Source organism: Anser brachyrhynchus, assembly GCF_964034855.1.
Source record: "Anser brachyrhynchus genome assembly, chromosome: 6".
NCBI classification, from domain to species: domain Eukaryota; kingdom Metazoa; phylum Chordata; class Aves; order Anseriformes; family Anatidae; genus Anser; species Anser brachyrhynchus.
Window position 1 is genome coordinate 7,241,623 of NC_137700.1, and position 19,324 is coordinate 7,260,946.

The 19,324-nt window shown below is 39.3% G+C and overlaps 1 protein-coding gene across 10 annotated transcripts in view; it reads right to left on the reverse strand.

The window, feature by feature from the left end:
* The window catches only part of PPP3CB (protein phosphatase 3 catalytic subunit beta), a 51,583-nt gene extending 37,582 nt beyond the window's left edge, over positions 1-14,001 (reverse strand). For 6 of the 10 annotated variants that reach the window (XR_013953041.1, XR_013953042.1, XR_013953043.1 and 3 more), the window contains exons 1-2: positions 13,553-14,000; positions 1,796-1,996 (exon numbers count right to left, since the gene is read on the reverse strand). Coding sequence is in view for 7 of the 10 variants with exons in the window: in XM_080598052.1 (XP_080454178.1) it covers positions 1,796-1,996; positions 13,553-13,622 (271 nt within the window). In the remaining 3 variants the exon portion in view is untranslated. Of the gene's footprint in view, positions 1-90; positions 222-1,795; positions 1,997-13,552 lie in introns of those variants that run through there. The other 4 variants (XM_080598050.1, XM_080598048.1, XM_080598046.1 and 1 more) reach the window with 2 other exon arrangements.
* Positions 14,002-19,324: the final 5,323 nt, after the last annotated feature.

Here is a 19,324-nt window from a genome sequence, read left to right on the forward strand (position 1 = left end):
TGACTCTGCTTTGCAACAATTTGCTGTGTCCATGTGGGACTGAAAAAAGCAGGGAGAGTATGCCTTTGTTTCTGAGTCAGACTAACATACCTTTCAATATCGTCATATCTTCTCTTTGCTCAGTTACTTTTCTCCTTCAAATAACCATGTTCACTATTTCAACAGTGGACTTTTCTTGTGTTTTTAGAATATGAGACAGGACAAGATCAGTGGTCAGCAACCTAAGGCAGAAGTGCCAAAGATAGCAGATGGGAAGACTTTGAAGAGCATGCAGCAACGCCAGGTCATCTCTCAATTAGAAAAATAATCACATGGAAGACAAGTGCTCCGAACTCCTCATTCCTACAGGAGTTTCCAGTGCAATGGAAGTCAGGAGCTGCTTTCTTGTTTCTGCATGAAGGTATTGCTGATAACAATTAACAGACATTCAAGAGCCTATGCTTTCTGTTGATGCAAAATGTCACTGATCAGCTTACCAACAGCCTCTTTTAACTTCTCAGTGTTTATTAGTAAATTCTGGGGGGAAAAACATCTTTCTAATTTTGCGAAGAAATATCAGATATGGCACACTTGAAAGGTTGTTATTCCCTTGGAGCAAACCAATTGTCACAGTGACCTATAAAACATTAGACCAAATACAATACATCCTCTTGTGTGTCACTTTTCTTAAGGTTTCTACTCTAACACTGCAAAAACTTTCCCCCTTTTTCAGCTTCCAATACATCAGTAACTCAGGGTAACTAACTGAATGAACTGAAATATAAAACGTCTAAACATACTGAAAATACTGTACTTTTGAGCATGATCTGGAGCATCAAGAGACTCAGTTCATTCATTTAGTTATTTCTACCATTTCAACAGTTTAATATTCTTTAAAATGTCAGTAATAATGACTTATTATTCAAACATTTTCGTTTACCTGATGCTGTCAAATTAACGCAAGCTGATACCCTAAAATAAGCTTTTGAAACACTTATTTTACAAAGGTCCATTTCAAAGATATAACATATTCAAACTAAAGACCATCCAATTTGAACACAAAAATCAAATCTACATGCATTATTTTAAATGACATTTATGTAATATAAAATATTTTCTACAAGTCTGGATTATTTATAAATAAAAGTAGTAATACCATCTTTCTGTGATTCTATAATTATCCGGGTCAAACAGAAACAGAACTAGTCCAACTAGGAAAATACTCCCCCAAACCCTGGAAGGCAGTTTTGTACCTCAATGGGTCTAGTCCTGTTGTGTTAAAGATGCCAAAATAATCTTACAACACTTTCCAGAACTACTACCCTCACAAGAACTGTTTTACATACAATCGTCACTCTCACCTAGAGAGGAACTATAAGGTGTGTTTTTTACTCAGAAATCCAGGTCACAGTATTTGCTTCAAACAACAGCAACTAGATTCTCTTCAAGTATTTATATTTCATAATAATTCTGAACTCACTTTTCTATTCCAGAGAGATGTCTTTATTCCCATTTACACCATTACAGGAATTAGAAATCCCTAATTTACCAGCATGTAACTACTTTCTCTTTGGTCATTGTAATACTGATTACGCTATTTTTTCCTAACAGGTTTAATGCCTTCATTTTGCACAATAATGTGCAGTATATTTTTTCAGACCATTTGAGTACTGCTAAGCAAATGCGATTGTGGAAGATTATTCAAAAAGATTATAGAGAAATTTTATTCTAACAATTTTTAAGAGAAACTTTACTGGTGAAAAAATCTCACCGTTTTTCAAATTTAATTATGAGTGAAATCATCTAGAAATATTACCTGTGATTGGAGCTTCAACTTCTATCATAGTTTTTTCCCTCCGTAATATTGCAGCACCCTCATTGATGATTCTAAGTGCAATTTCTTCATCAACTCGACCTTCCTTTATCAAGTGGTTCTTCAAAATGTCAACCCTGGGTTTCCCATCTGTGTCAAAAACTTCTTCAGATGTCAGGCGATGTGTTGGTGGAAAAGGGACAGCTAAAATTTAAAAAGAAGAAACACTAGTCATATCAATGCAATTCTAAATATACACTCCAGCTAGAGGGAACAGAACTGGATCTATCATGGAACAGCTGCTATGCAAAGTAGCAAACTTGTCTTTCAATCAATTGACTCAATGACATCATTAAAAGCTGGATGGAATAGTATTATCTGTGTATGTATTAAAAGAATTAACCTCTATAACATGCAAGTTCATAGAAGCTATAAAATATACTGTGCTAGAAGGCACAGTAGTATATACAACATTTGGAAGAGTCAAAACTGCCTTTTGAAGAGACATGATCTGTCTCAAATACACTGGCATTCTCTGAAGGTCTCAACAAGTATTGGGGATGCAGGAGATCCATTTAATATCCACTCAGACTTGCAGAAGTCATTTTAAAATATGTCCATCATCAAAGACTCTTTAATAATCAAATTAACAAATAAGAAAAACTGCAAAGCTAGCAACAAAAGGATACAATGCTGTTTAAAGGACTGTAATCAAAGGGAGGTAATAGCCTGCACATGGAAAGGAAGTTCACTACGTAGCTCCACTAGGATTTGTGCTATTTAACATATTTGTAAATTACACTGGAAAAAAAAAAGGGTAACTAATGGAGGAGTGCAGGTTTCAGACGACAACAAATAGTCTGGACAATGAAGCATAGGGCAGATTAGGATGACCTACAGAAGAAATTCATGCTACTGAATGGCTTGAAGAAAAAAGACGTTACATATTAATGAATGAGAATTAATGAAGGAAATCAATTCTAGCTTTACACAAAAAAAATCACAGATTATAAGCTTACTATTCAGAAGCAAGGTCCTTCCTATTGTTCTATGAAAATACTCCATACTGACAAGTCAAAACAAAACAAAAAAAAAACAACAACAACAAAATACAATTATTAGCAAAGGAATAGAAAACAGAAGATACAACTATGCCACTGGTAAGCCCAGTAGGTATTTCTGGTTCACCCATCTTATAAAGGGGAAAGAATAATTTAAAAGGTATTCAAAGAACAAAGAAAATAAGTCAGAATGGTTCCTGCTACATGAATAACTAAGGTAAGCTACAATTCTTCAGCCTCAAATCGTGAAAACAAAGGGGGGGGCTATAACAGGGGTCTATGACAGCATTAATGGAGAAGGTGAAGGTGAAACAACTCCCTTGGCCCTCAAATGGCAAAAAGGCTGCAAGATGGACTCTAACAGCCTGAAGGTCTGTCAAACCACTGATTAAGCAGCAGAACAAGTTCATACTATCAGAAAAATCTGTAATTTGGGGAGCCTACAGTGTAACCATTACGGATAGAAAATCCTTTTTTGAGCTTGTTTTCCTTATTTTCCTGTTACGCTGTCTCTAAAAAATTAAACTGAGTCGAGGCTGACCATACACTCGACACAATGTCGGAGATGTCCAGAAGTATCACAAGTCTTTGGGTTCTGCTTCACATTGAAATTCCCACTAAGCAGCGCACCCAAATATCATCCTGCTCGTGCAGGGTTACAGGAAGTAAACCTCATCTGAAAAAAAGTGTGTATATATATATATATATATATATATATATGCATGCCACTTCCAAAATAATGAAAAAAGAACACTGTTCAATTTCTCTGTAAATATTACTTCAATTTTTTAAAAAAATTGAGGGAAACATATCTACTTAAAGAACAACTACTAGTATGAACACACTCTCAGTTAGATGAGTCATTTTTTTTCTTTCTCTCCAAAGTAAAACTTTACACCCCAGAATCAATGCTTAAATACTAAGACATTCACTGACTTCATTTAAATTGACTTCTAGATCACTAGTAACATATTGCTACCCTTGTGTTGTAATAAAAATCCATCAATAAAACAACTGATGCATAAATCACATATATATACTCACTGAAACTAAATTATATTAGAAAATACACTGAAGAATTGTCTATTTTTCCTCTTATAAAGGTTCATAAGCAGAAGAAGCTGAAAAACTTGCCTTGAAATTAAACAGTATAGAACAAGTTTGGCACTTTGTTTTTGGACATAAAACATTTTACTAAGAAAAGTAAACAGCATGCCTTTCCTTCCGGCCTTCTCTAGTAATCAGTCAGGTTTCATTTGGAAGTGTTAAAATTCCATGTAGCCCAAATGCTAACAAGCTTAGTGTATTTAAGAAATCAAAAGACAACCACTTCTGTTCCATTTACAACAAGTATTTACAAACAGAAATCCATCTCTGAAAAGAGAAATCTCTCATTCCAGCAAGACAGGAATGTAATTCACTTTTAGAAGCATCATTTCACCACCTCTGTGCTAGCATTCACTGTTTTTTGAGCTTGACTTTCCAATCTCCATGTTCTCTTAACGTTATTTTTGCTGTATTTGGAAATTTATATTAACCTGTACATAATTTATTTTTAGACAATCCCCCACCTTTTTCTAAACGCACTATAACACACTATTTGTGCCACAAGGAACAAACCCGCTCCACATAAACTGCAGATCAAATATTATCTAATGAAGTGGGTCTGTTTCTTTTCTTGTTTTGCCAGATATGGTTTTCAAGACTGGATTTCGGCACCAGCGCTGGGGTAATGGCACGAGCCCATTACTGTACAGCACCGTCCAGAACTAGGAAGCAATGCTTTCCAAAGTTCAGATGGAGAAAGTGTGGAGCAGAGCCTGGAGAGCTGAGCTTGACAAAGGTCACAAGAAGCACCGGTGCTAAGACTGATGGAGAACCTGTGCTTTTCAATCTAGGTCCATCCTGAACGTATGCACTGTGAACATACGCCAACGAGCGTGCAAGACGCAAGCCGGTAGGTGAGAAAGCCAGTTACTAAAACGGGGCCGTGGCGTCTGTTGACAGGTGTCAAGTTCATGTAAGCTTATATATATATATATATATATATTTCTCATTGCTCAAGAAGGGTATTTTTTAGAATAAAGATTTAATCTGCATCACCCAACTGGAATAAAACTGCAAGACTTACTATAAAAAATGTTTCTTTCAGATCCATACTTAACTTTTGTCTCAATAATAGTTAACATAGTTAACATATTAGAGCTCACACCTTTGAAAAAATATTACAAATAACATTTTAATAGGTTAAGTATGGTAATTTTTGAAGCATTTAGACAATTTCTGCAAACTAATGGGTTTAATTAAACCTTTGATGAAGTAGTAATAGAACGTTATAGCCTAAGGTAAAAGAATTGCAGCATGATGTATTATTCCAAGACACAGAAATATAATCCACATTTCAAAGTCTTTGTTCACAACCTGTGCTCTTGGGACTGTAACAGAATGGTAATTAAGAGGAATTACCTGAAGGAAATAATATGTTGCTGGTCATTAAAGGATTCCCTTCTACCACTCCCTGCAAAGCTAAGCAATAGATAAGTATTTAGAGATGAATCCCTAAAGCAGTACACACTGTGGTACAAAATAACAGACTATGTCCTATTAGTAAAAGTAAAGATCTTTGTAAAAACAGTGATGTCATGGTTTACAACAACACTCTGGATTTTCTAAAACAAACTGTTGTTTACTAGCCAAAATTAGTCAATTTCACTTTTAAAATATGTATGGATGATGTAATTTTAAGTATATTGATTCAAAATCTTAAACACTAAACCTGGAGAAAAAAAGTGGGTAATTTTTCTTTTTTTTGTTAGCAAAAAGGTTGTGATTTTTTTACTATTCATGTGCATTTGCAAAGAGTAAAACAATTGATCTTGCTTTATACTGCAGTACTACTTAGAACAGAGATATTAAAAGCAAAAAACAATCTCTAAACCTAATTCCACAGACAGACTTTCTGCAAACCTCTGGTACCTTTATACCTTACAAAAAAGCACATTACATACATTCAAAAGTTAGCATCAAGCTGAATGGATATATTTGCAGTACATTGTAAAGAGGTTCAAAAGCAGAAAAGCTACATTAGCATGGCACTTCACCCAACATACTAATCCCTGTGGAGAGGTGCAGTATGGCACCTAACACAAACACGCTACTTCGAGACCCAAAGCAGATCTCACATTGCCTAGTAACTGCTACAGTACAACAGTAGCTGCTAATAAAATCTAACGTGTAGATACTGTAAATTTAAACCACCCTGATATATATGCCCATTTTAATAATGGTGGTTAAATCTGGCTTGCATCAGAGGCACTCTGTTGGAACAGGCTCATGAAACAAGATGAGATCAAAGCCACTAGACAAATGGTAGGAAAAAGAATCAGGGATCAACCGTACAAGGTACTCCATTTCCACAACCGAAGTATTTTCTGCTCCTAGGGCCTTAAAACTGAACTATTTTCTCTGTCATTGAAAGAAAACTAGCCTTTTTTGTCCTATTATCAGGACCCCACGACATGTTCCATAATCCCAGCTTTGGCTGTAAAAGCATGCCCAACATCCCAGTTTTCATTTTTCTTAGAGTGTTTTTAGTTTCACAGATCAAGCCACAATTCCCATTACCAAGGTTACTAACACAGACAGTATTTGTGTAAGCCTTTGCAACATTAACACAAGGACACAACTGATGCCTTGGTGGCAGGTATATGTGAAACGTCAGACTGCAGAGACAGATGGTATGCTATGGATGGATGCTATCACAGCACAACTATGGTGTCCTGTGAAGATGGACCAGGAGCATTCACTTTGCCAACTGGTTTATTACCACAACAGCATTGTTGTCTGTTTTTCCTTTTGTTGTTTGGTTGTGTTTTGTGGACTTTTGTGAGGGGCTGGGAAGGGAAGGGTGGCAGAGGTGCGTGTGTTGGTCTTTATAAAGGCATGGCTATTTACACACTGGCATTCAGAAGAAGCACAAAGCCTAACTCCCAGATAATCTTCCAGTCTGTCTCTGGAGCTTTCACCTCTCTATACCAACATCTATAACGAACAAAAAAGTGCAGCACCCATGACTCCTCTGAGGACAGAATAGATCCAATTATCCTTTTGCACTTGGCAGGACAGATTTGAAAAGAAATAGCATGAAGACATCCCAGATGGTCTATGGACCTGCAACCTTGAAAACATAGTTAAGCACAATCACAGGGCAGCATCTACTACTTGAACCAGAAAGCTCAAATCAATAGTCGTCAAAAGATAAGTTTCCCTATTCATCCCAAACAACAAAGCATAGATTCAGCAAAGTCAGTTCCTCACGAACTATGGTATTATTCCTAAATGCCACAAAAATTATCCCTTTGCTCAAGTTTCCTTAAAGGCATGTCTCTTGCTACAATGTCAAGAATTCTTGAAGCAAAGAAAAATGACCCTGTAAACCTTGAAACCTTACAAAAGCACTGCAGGCACTATTTATTTTATTTCTACATACCATGTACTTGCAGTCTTAGAAGTTCCATAAAATTTTAAATCTCAGATGAAACAATTGATATGCCCTAGTAATACCTTCTATGCTGTGTAATTTTCCTATTAATTTGGTTAATACTCTTAAAAACTTATCTCAGTAAAAATATTATTTGTCTGAATATCATTAATGGGAGGAGCATCCTTAAAAATGACCATGGTGTACTATGCCTAAAGACTGTTTAGTGCTTAAATGTGATTCTGGCACTGATGGATTCATAGGTCTTTCCCTCATCATACTCCGTTCTCCAAGCAGGGTGGTTTAAGGATTTCCTCTAGAGGTTAAGTTTCATCACATTTTTGACCACTAAATAGAACTATTTTTCAGTATTTTGCTCAGACCCTCAATAGATGCTTTTATACTTTTTGCATTCAACGCATATAATTGCTACGAATTTCAGAATTTTAACTGCACATTACATGAAAAAGTATTTCACCTTTCCTTTATACTCACTTCAGAAAAAAATGTATTGCTTTTCTCCTTTTCACAGGGAGACAAAAATAGCAGTTGTTACCTATTAATCTTTTCCATTATATACCACTCACAATGTAAGCAATATCCAACACCACCCCCTACTCATCTACCCCTTTTCCAAGTCATAGATTCGTAATTTTTAGTTCCACCTTGCATAAAAGGCACTCTGTTCTGCTGAACATACCCTCTAGATAAAGCAGAAAAGCAGGAAGGGGGACCAAAAATTACACACTACTGTTGAAGATGCACACGTAACCCAAGATGTATATAATGGATGATGGTGCTTTCTCTAAACTGATCTAATCTAATTCCAACCCCCCTGCCATAGGCAGGGACACCAGCCTGGTCTGGTGGGAGGTGTTCCTGCCCATGGCAGGGGGTTGGAATTAGGTGGGCTCTCAGGCCCCTTCCAACCCAAACCGTTCTGTGATTCTATGATCTTCCAGTAAACTCTAAATTCCCATCAGCCTGTTCAACTGCCACCAAGCTAGTATTTTCCAAATACTATCCAGATGGACCCTACCGTTTATTTCCTGAGTTCCCCACCCATCAAAACAAGGGCTGCTCTCTCCCTCATAGTCTCTGCTCCTTGCCTTTATCACAACAGTGCTTCTTACAGCTTTGCCGCCTAGTCACTTTGTCTAACAAAAGCCTTCTGAAACACCTCTGGAAGTTAACTAGCCCAAGTAAGTGTTATTTTGCTATTTGCTCTGTTTTCTAAACAATTTAGGAATACTCTTAAAGAGCACTGAAGACAAATGTTAATCTCCCTCAAGCATGGAAGTTTATTACCTACTATCTTTCCCAATTAATTCTGATCCAAAAGAGGACATTTCCTCTTTTGCTTACTTTAAAGACTCTGATGAGGGAACCCAATGAACAGTTTTGCCTGGATCAATCAGACTACTGGCTACTGCAAAAAAAAATATCTAACAATTTCTCTTGATTTCCTTCTATGAAAACCGTACCATCTCTTCTTTAATTCTATATTCTGCCAGGGACTGAATTAGTCTACTCTTTCACAAGTGCTATGAGTCTGCTTAAATTAAACTTACTGATCTACAGCTCTTCAGCGCAATGTGGAGCTTTTTAAAAATGCTGCTGTGCTCCATTTCTCAGACTCGAAAGATGAGTTATGCCACAGGCTATGGAAAATAGATGAGCAATTTTGCACTCAAAAACCCCAAAGAACTCCATTAGTGCCACTACAAAAATATCTTCTGGTCTTGGTTGTTTTTTTTTTTAAACATTCATATTGTTGATATGTTCTGAAACCACTTACATTTCAGTGAGAATTCTTCAGTCCCATTCAGCAAAAAAAAATAAAAAATAAAAAAATTGACTTGTCTGAAAGAGTTGTTAGGTCTTTACATAACAAATGTAGACAAAAGTAACTGCCAGATTTCTGCTCCAGTCTTCCCGTCCCAAGCCTCAGCTGCCAGCTGGCCCTACTGGAACTAAGGCATACATGTTGTTCTTGTTTGTTTGCTTGTTTGGGTTTGTTGTTGTTGTTTAAGATTCATTCACTCTAACTACCCTCTCAAGAAATGTAAAACAAAGTATAAGGCCAATCAAACACTAACTTGTCAGAATTCAGTTCCATTCCATTTCCTATCCCAAATCAGAACTGTGATGGTTTTTCAAAGCATGACTTCTTAATGTTCTCTTTACTCTCCTGCTTTCCTGGATTATTTCAGAATCACTGCTGACCAGCAGCATAAAGGTACTTTAAGTGCCTTTACTATATTTTTAAAACAGTCTTCATGCTGCCTGTAAGCCTTTATTCTTTTACTGGTTCTTTTTCTTTAAATCAGACTCCATATTTTGAAGTTCAATACCAGAGTGATTTATTTTTCTCCTACATGGATGTCATTGTTAAAAAGTAGCTATTGGTATCTTAATTTAGGATCCTACTCAGAGCTAAGTCATGAGTTACTTTTCTTAGGGATTTGCTGAATAGTTGCTTCAATAAGTTATCATTTTGTTACTACGACTGTTTGCCTACCACACTGCATCATGACTTTTATCCAAAACAAAGGAACACTGAAGTCTCCCGTTTCCAGAAGAACAGACACCATCTTCAAATTTAGCAAAAAGCCTCCACTAGCTCAGCAACAAGGTACTACGGATTGCGTCCCAAATCCTGGTAAGACATTCCTAGCAGACAAAGAGCAGTGTTCCAAGCACCACGTTGCCACGTAGCTGCTCACAGGTGGGTCAGACAAGCCCAGGTGCTTTTCATGCAAAGGAACGCCAGAGAAGGCTCACCCCTGCCATTTCCAGGATCACCACAAAACATAAAAGAAGAACCAGACACAGCAGTTAAATATCAGTGGCAGTTTAAAAAGGTGTTTTTTTCTGTGATTTTGACAGAACATAACAGAGAAAAGTTCTATCTTCCACAAGGCAGCGAAATGCTAAGCATCATTCTTCAAGGATGAAGAGGGCGCCTTAGAAAACAGTGAATCAAGAAGACATGTACCTTTCCTCATCTCTGTTAAAGGCAGCAACAAAAGCCTTGCCACTAGACATTTTTTGGGAACCAAATGCCACAAACTGACTTTACACATTTCAATTCTATAGCTACCCATCAGTTGGTAAGAAAAATTTCAAGTACGAATTACATTTTAACTGAGAAATGAACAGACAGCTTGAGCTTTTTATATACGTTTAATAAAAGCAGCCAATGATCTGTGAGATAGAACTCGTATGTGGAAGGCATACCAGACCAACACAGCTAGACTGCATACACTGCATATTTAAAAACATTATTATGTTTATTATCATATAATTATTATGTTTATTATTATATTATCATATCATATTGTTACCTATATGCCCAATGTTGAGCATTATACCTGATAACATTCCAGGTGCTCTTCCAGACACACGCACCTCTGATGAACCGCTAAATATACAGGTCAAAACATAATGGGGAAGGGCATATCCTAATTATTATCCTACCTTATTAGAAAAGATTAGTTACTGTCGATACAATAATTCAACCATTTTTTTCTTGGATGAGTATCTCTAGCCCATTTCTGCCAACACGTATTATTAATGATTAAGGATTTAATTTCTCACAGCCTCTTGTCTTTGATGGTTTGTTACTTTTTCCCCTTTCCCATTAATACAGGGGAAGAAAAATAAAGCTAAAATAAAAGCAAGAGATAAAACAATGCAAACAGCAGCGAGCATTAAATCCTGAATTCATGTTTCCTCCCCAAAAGACCTAGTACCTGGAGAGCATGAAAGTTGAAACATTGACCAGTACTCTATGGCGCAGACACACCAGGTAACGTTACCGCATTTGTCTTCCAAGTTCTGCAGCTGTTCTCAAGGACCTAAGATATTATACATGAAATGCCTCAGCAACGAGAGTCAGAAAACAGAACTGGCGGCATGAAAAAAAATCAGAACACCTTTGTGTATTTTTTGTCCTATAGTGATTTCTATTTTCTTGATGAAAAATTATTCCCTTAAAAAGAATCTCAAAAACTTATTCCAGTAAACAAATTCTTTAGTAGCTATCAACAAAGAACTTGATACTTATGGAAAAAAAACACCAATTTCAACAATGATTCATAAGCATTCACGAAGTAAAGTGGCACCAGCCCACCCGGTCCACATATTACCATTAGAAGAAATTATTACTTCTAGATCCCCTGGTATGAGCGTTGTCTTGACAAAAGCAAAAGACCCACCTATTTTAAAAGAATACCATCCCACCTGTAATCTATTCACCATACCATAGGTAGGAGCATGGCAAACATATCTTGGTATGTGAGAGGTAACATGTCTATTTGTGAACAGAGATGTCACATTTTAACATGCTTTCAACGAATGTATTTCTGTTGCAGAGATACTCCCGCTTAGCGCTGACATAACCTGCAATCTTGCACCCCTGGGGTTGCTGTCTAAAAAAATATTTCAAACTGCACTGCATCTCATGGGGGGTGGTGGAAAAACCTGTCCTTCCTACAAAGAACACAGACAGCTTAGCACAGCTGTCCAGGCTTTCTCCAGAAACCAGTGATTCACCATGATAGGTATAGACAGGACAGGTCAACAGAAAGAACAGAAAAATGGTGCTATGTGAACATTTAACTAGCAGTAATTATGTCAGATGACGATATCAAGCCTGATTACAAGAGTTCTGTATCCCACTCACCCAGGTTCAAAGAAATGCTGTAACCCCAGGCTGTAATCCTGTCAGAATGAAGCAGGTCTTAACTACCATTTTTAACAACCAGATGCATAGGTAGCATTTAATAAACTGAACTATTAAGGTTTTGGAAATCAGCAGGTATTCCAGTGCACTCTGAAGTAGCTAATCACTTAGCAATAGTTCTCCTGCATTGTTTGAGGAACTCAGGTTTGTTACAAGGGATTGCTGTAAAGGTACAAAAATTCAGCAAGTCCAAACACCATACCATATGTGAAACTAACAGTCTCAAATCAACAACACAAATTAATACAAGCTCCTAGTAGGCTAGTTCTACCATTTTCTACTTTTACCCTTGCGATTTGTTCAAACAGATCAACAAGTTAAGCAATCCAAAATAAGTAACAACTTACTGTGAGTGAAGGTTTCCAGCCTACTGGAAAACACGCTGATTTCCAAAACATACTATGGGATTCCAAGGCCCTGATTAAGGCTTGCTGAAGACAAAAACACCCTCTTCATTTCTCAAGAACCCCTATTAAGTTAAACGAACACATCTCCTCTCCTTTGAAATCTGTTAGATTGTGTGTTCTTTGGAATTTCAATCTTAAAAACAGGCCGCGTTGTATACAACCATGAATTTCTGATTGCCCAGGTCTGCTACCTCAAACTGATGCCCACACTGCCACAGTTAAATAGAGGGTGACATCAGACCTCTGGGAGTGTATCCGCAATTTGAGTAAACAAAAACTAGGAATTCTTTAAAGCGCAACCAATGGTACCCTCTTCACTGGGGATATAGATCTAACAAGAAACGTTTAGAGCACTTTAGTTGCAAAGGAATATTCTCCTCAAAATGCTAAGGTGATACATAGTGTGCTCTGGTGCACAGATCTTCATGTTCTATGACATCTTGGCCACCAGACATCTTAGTTTTACACAGATGTATCTGCTTTGAGACGTTTTACTTTTTCTTCTGAGAAGCATAAGGTTAGGCTTTTAAAGCCTCCCCATGAGATCCTGATACCAGGAAGGCCGGGACGAAATAGATCAAGGTGAGTTTTTTCCTCAGGACTGGAAGCGAGAGACCGACAACCAATAGCAGAGGAGGCAGCGGCTTCCCACTGCCTTCCCCTCAGCGCTGTCACTGGGTGCGAGTGCAAGGACCTCCGCCGCGCGGGCAGGACCAAACCCCTGCGGGGAACGGAGCGTGCCAGGGCCAGGCCCCTGGGGGCGTGAGGGGGAAGCTGCGAGCCCCCGGCCCACGGAGCTCACCCGTAGCGGTACCAGGGCCGCTCAGGCGGGCTGTGCGGGCACCACAGGCCCCGGCCCCGCTCCGCCGCCGACCCGGGGGCCGCCTGCCAGCGCTCCGAGCCCCGCACAGCGGCAGCCTCCCGAGGCCGCCCCCCTCCAGCCCCCCGCCCTCACCCCGGCTCCCGTCGCAGCCATCCCCGGCCGAGGGCCGGCACCCAGCCGCCCGCAGCCATGTTCCCCCCCGCGGCTCTGCCGGTGCCGGTGCTGTGCCGGGAGTGGCTCACCCTTGACGGCGCGCTCGCTAGTGGTGTGCGGCGGCAGCAGCAGCACCTTGCTTCCCTCCTTGGCGGACATCGCTGGGCGCTGCCAGGCTCCGCTAGCGGCGTCGGCTGCTGCTGCTGGGTGCGGCGGCGCCTTCGTCCGCCTCCTCCGCCCCCGGGCCGGCGGGGAGAGGGGCGTGGGGCGGCGCGGCGGGGCTTGGGGCGCCTAGAGGCCCCGGGCGGCGGCGGCGGCAGCCCGGCGGAACATGGCGGCAGGCGCGGCTCCCAGCTCCTCGCGCAGCCAGGGGACAGTCAGTCCGCCTCGGGCCCGGCATGCACCGCGCCGCCACCCCACGAGGGGACTACGGGAGCGTGGCGAAACTACCCGCTCCGCCAGCGCGGCCGGCAGGGAGCGTGGCGAAACTCCCCGCGGCGCGGCGCGACCCGCTACCCGCCGGGGCGGCGCCTCCGCCGCGGGGAGGGGCGGTGGCTGCGGCCCACGAGCGGGGAGCGCCCCCGCCGCCGGGCCGCGCGGGGGCCAGGCCGAGGCTGAGGGGCCGGGGAGGGGAGGGGAGGCGCGGCCCGGCCCCGCGGCCACCATGGAGAGCTCCGCGGGGCCGCCCCTCAGCGCCGGGCAGGGCGGGGGAAGCCATTTTGTGAGGCGGCTGGTACCTCGCACCTGTGCCCGCGGCGTGCCTGGGTGGGGGCCCACAGTAAGCGGGGTATAGGCCAGGGGGTGGTAGGGCTAGGGGAACAGGGATTTAAGATGATCATTCTTCACCCCTCTTCTATAGTTTTTTTTTTTTTTTAATTCAGTAATTTAAGCAGTTTTAGCTCTTCTTTGTCAGCTGTTAATTTCACCATCTCACCTCTATTTCAGTGTATGGTGAAGGGTAGTGGCTGTAGAACAGAGCTATCAGATCACAACTACACAACAGAACATAAAACCCTTGGACTGGGCTACATTACCTAGCTATCTTGTATAGATAGCTGAAATTAGCTACCAATAAACCCAGACAGAGCTAGCGAACGTCTAAGCATAAAACTAATTACACAAATGCAGCATATATCTGTAGAGTTACTGCTTTGCATTTAAGCTATTAATACAAAAAATGTATAAGAGATGTATTGAATTATGCAAACTACTTGACACAATAAATCAGTAATAGGGTCCACTGAGGTCTTTTCATTTTCACCTGAACACAGCAAGAGCAAGAATGACATCTGACGTAGCTGTTGTCTTCACTATAAAAAGCTTATGGCTGACAACCAAAAATACATGAAAACTGACAGTTTATACAAGAGTGGTTTGATCTTGCACCCCCTCCCCTTTTTTTTTTTTTAAATTACATGGACAGAATTTTGAAAGGTTTATCAGTTGCTTCTGATGAATGTTGTAGAGAGATATATTTAAGGGAATCAGAATTATAATCCTTATTTATCTATTAATGGGACACGTAAAACTTAAAAACATAGCTTTTGAAAACAGAACTCTATTAATTCCATGTCCATAAGTAAAATGTGTCCATGCACACACAAAGAGAGCTAGGACACAGAGTAGCACAGAAGAAATCCTAGATCACTATTCCAGATTTATCGCTGTGTTTTCCAGTAGTAGGAATTACTACTTCATACCACATGTTTGGCAAATGTCTGTCATTGTACAACCAATTTAAAGGGCATGGCTTTTAGATAGGAAAAAAAACTCATTTGCTTCAACACCATCCATACCTATCAGATCAGAATATGCAGCGAGAGCATAGGATAGGAAGGGCAGTAAGTAAACACTGCTCCAATTGACTTAGAATTAGCTTAAAGTAGATCTGCTGGAACAAGGTGGGGGGGGAGGGGAATTAATTCAGTGTTCTTCAGTGAATTTAGAATCAAGAGAAGCTCAGTAATAAATGCAGTTTCAATGTTTGACAATGTGAAATGGAGAGACTCTCAAAGAAATTCAGTTGTCCATATAATGCTAAACACAGGGAACCTGAGACCTTGCTGGGTGTTGCCAGGAATTTACCTCTGTACCTGAAGTACAGCTGCAAAAAGAGATGCCTCTCCCAGTTACTCTTTTCTCTCATGAGCCTACAGCCAACATGCCTCTTATCCCTTGGGGTATGAAGTAAAAGGGGCTGACAGTCAGAATTCTGGTTGAGGAAAAAGCTTAGCACAGTTTTATTTTATTCTGATGGTGTGGCAGAAGGAGCTTCCAGAATGCCTTGCAAACCGAAATGCTTCTAGTGATATCCTGGCACCTGAGGAAAAGGCTCATCCAGAAGAAAGCTTGCTGTCCCCCCACTGCCCAAATACATCAGGCTGGCTTGATGAATGGCATTATGTCTCCATATAAACCATATATCTTTAAAATATTAAAAATAATAATTTGAATGACTATTTTTGAGTAACAGAGAAGTTAGCTAGCACATTTACTTGGGGTTTTTATTTTTGTCAGTTTTTTGTTTTCAATATATTCCATCTTGCCTTATTGAAATACAAAGGAAGTGCCTTTTTCATTAGGACAATGCCAAAACCTGTGTTAAGTGAGAAACATAGAAGTACAGAATCATGCCCAAGCCCTTTAGCTTACCATTGAAGCTTTCATGTTCTGTTATCTCTAAATCTGCTAGAGATTCTAGAAGGGGCATTCATATTGCCCTAGCAAAACTAACGTAACTTCATGGTGAAAGCAAAGCTGTTTGATACAGTATGTCTTGTCTTCAATGCACCACATGATTTGTACTAGAACCACAAATAGCGTTATCACTGTAGGAAGTTAGGAACAATTACAAATAGAAACACGGCTTTGCAAGTAAAAGTCAATGTGCCTTTATAAACTCAGTTTATCACATATCTCCCATAAATGCCAGACAAATAAAAGCATTTCTGAAAAAAACAGAATTACATTTTATTTCCCATTCCACTTTGCCACCAAGTGGCCATTCCATTCCACACATTTTAATACCTACTTAAAAAAAAAAAAGCCCAATTGCTATTCTAACTGGTATACTAAATCTTTCTCTAGCCTGCATTGGACTGCTTGAACAACTGCTTTTGTTAGAGAAAAAAAATCAGCAAGAAGCACAGGGAAAAATCAAGCCAATCCATCTTATTCTACACCATGGGAAATAGTCATTTATTCAACAAAAAGGTGTTATGTTAAAACCTAGAATTTTCTGATACCTAAGTAGTAAAAGATACAGTAGAAAATAAGTAGTCACCTCAGACAAAAAGTGGTGTTTAATTTCAGACACAAGTTAGGCGTAAAAATGACTGTGAAATTCTGTATCCATCTCATGCAAGAGGTCAGATGATCAGAACAGTCCCCTCTGACTGTAACAGCCATATATCTTTAAAACTGGCACAATGCAATGTCCCAGAATCATCTAATTACCCAATGAAGGCTTTTTGAAAACTCTAAGAAAGAAATTGAATCACAGGAGAGAGAGAGATATATTCCAGATCCCAAGAGAAAGATGCATAGAGCAAATCTTGCAGAGATAAACCAGGTCTGAGAAGGAAAGATGTGCTATAAGCAGGAGAATAACATGAAGAGAAAACTTAAAAACTTTTAAGAGGTTGTTCCATTTTGTTGACTCTCACTAGCGACTGTTAGAAAACGTCCTTTCTGAATTGCCAGAAATGGTATTGTGGTTCGTATAAACTGTGAGACTGACTCAAAACAAGCCACATTTTAAATACATTTTGACACATTGCTGTACTGTACAAGTATTCAATGTGAAGTTTTCTCTGAAGACACCATCAGATTTCCCTGCTGTCCAAAGACAGTTTTTATGGCAAACCTTAATACCCATAACACAAACAGCATCATTCTAAAAGGTTGAAAGCATAGTCTTAGGCCATTTTCTCCAGCATCATAAAATCGTTATCACTGCAATACGCTAGTTGCCAATGTCAGACAAGTTAAGGACTTGGAATGGGAACTGAATTTTTTATTGGGGGGGCCTCTCCATGATGTTACAGTATGTCATCATGGACAAGGAAAACTTTTTGGCCAGCAATGTAACTGTCTGGCATCCACATAAAGAAAAAGCCACAAGGTTTCACAGTTTTTCGTCTAATACTGAGAAACTGCACTGACCTAAAAAGCAAAGAATGTTATCAGTTTACAGTAGAAATTACAAGCAACTTTACTACAGTTCTGTCCTATTGCACTCCCTACACACATTTCCTTCATTCTCTGGTTACCTCTATGAACTGGCTACAGAAGTAGACTACATTTTAAAAGCTAGTCAAGGCCCCTGTCATTTTTCACGTCGTATCTTATCACAAATGTTAAAAAAAAAAGTTAAGGCAATCCAGTCTGCACCACCTGCATAGCATGACCCTAGAATTTTACGTGATGTTTTTCTTGCTAAAGTGTATCAGCCACAACTCTAAATCTCACACCTCTGGAGTGATAGTACCTCAAACTCTTCCTTCGATTTCCCAAAACATTGCTCAACTGCTCTGCTTAAAGCATTCCTTCCCCCTCCCTTATTATCTAGTTCAAACTTTTCCTTCCTTAGCCTTAAGCTATTGCTCTTTCTCCTACCATCTGAGACTAAGCAATTCCCTCTCTTCATTTATCTTACTACCTTGATGATATTAATAGACTATGAGCCAGTCACCTTTACTCACTCTAAAAATTGAGTTCACTCTGCTTTTTGCTGCCCTCCTTTGTGTTCTCTCTAGTTTTGTTTTTTTTTAAAGCCTCCACAAGCATGAGACCTAACTGACAAAGTATTAAAGGTGAGCAGGCCTACATATAGGAGAATATCATTAAAAAACACCTTGCTTTACTATATGTAAGCTATAATGCAAAATGTATTACTATATGTAACTATAATGTAAAAGTGTGAATTCCTACTTCGATGAGTCATGTTGATCCATGTACAAGATGTCCTTTAGATATAAGAGAAATCCCAAATCCCATACAGCTGCCTTCATCTTACCCCTCTGCAACTTTTTAAACAAACTACTGAAACCAAATACCATTAAACATTAATAGGAATTAATTGATCCACTGGGACTGGATAGCTTAAATAAACTTGTGCCTTAAATAAAATTGTGCAAAAAATAACCCTCATAAATGGGAAAACTTGAGGGTATGACTAACAGTTAAATGAATGAAGAAAAGGATATCCCAGAATAATACCACATGATGAGTAAAGCTTTTCTACTATGTATTTTGTCCTGGGAAGTTTATATACAACTAGAAATTTATAAAGCCGCTGAAGATATGTGGGCTTTTTTCCCCTCAAATTATGGGAGGATTATTTTTTTTTACATTTATTTTCTGATCTGTTCTGTCTTGGCTCTTCATATGAATTATATCATTGCGTTCAAATCAGCAGTTTATTATGAAAAATCAGTTGAGACGACCCTCCTCTCCATGTTCGGATAATTAAGGTATCCTAAATACCTAACTGCTAAATCAACTACATCATCGCTTCTTTTAAGTCTCTAAAGGACGTTCAACAAAATCAGTTGATCGAGCTGAAATGGTTCTTTAACATCAACATAGTCTTTTTCATCTATCTGGAGAAACTAAGTGTGAACTACCAAATCAAATGGAAAATTTAGTTATAGATTGTTTCACCCAATTCGAAACAACTAATACATGGGGTCATGAACAATTGGTTATTTCTTCTTAAATATACTTAAGAATACATACCGGATTTCTAATACTTGTAGCTGACTCAATGGTATAACACTCATTTGTATTTAACATATTTTGTATTTAAAAAAAAAATCAGTCTGAACCTGTATGAGAAACTGAAAAGTTTAGCATGCTGT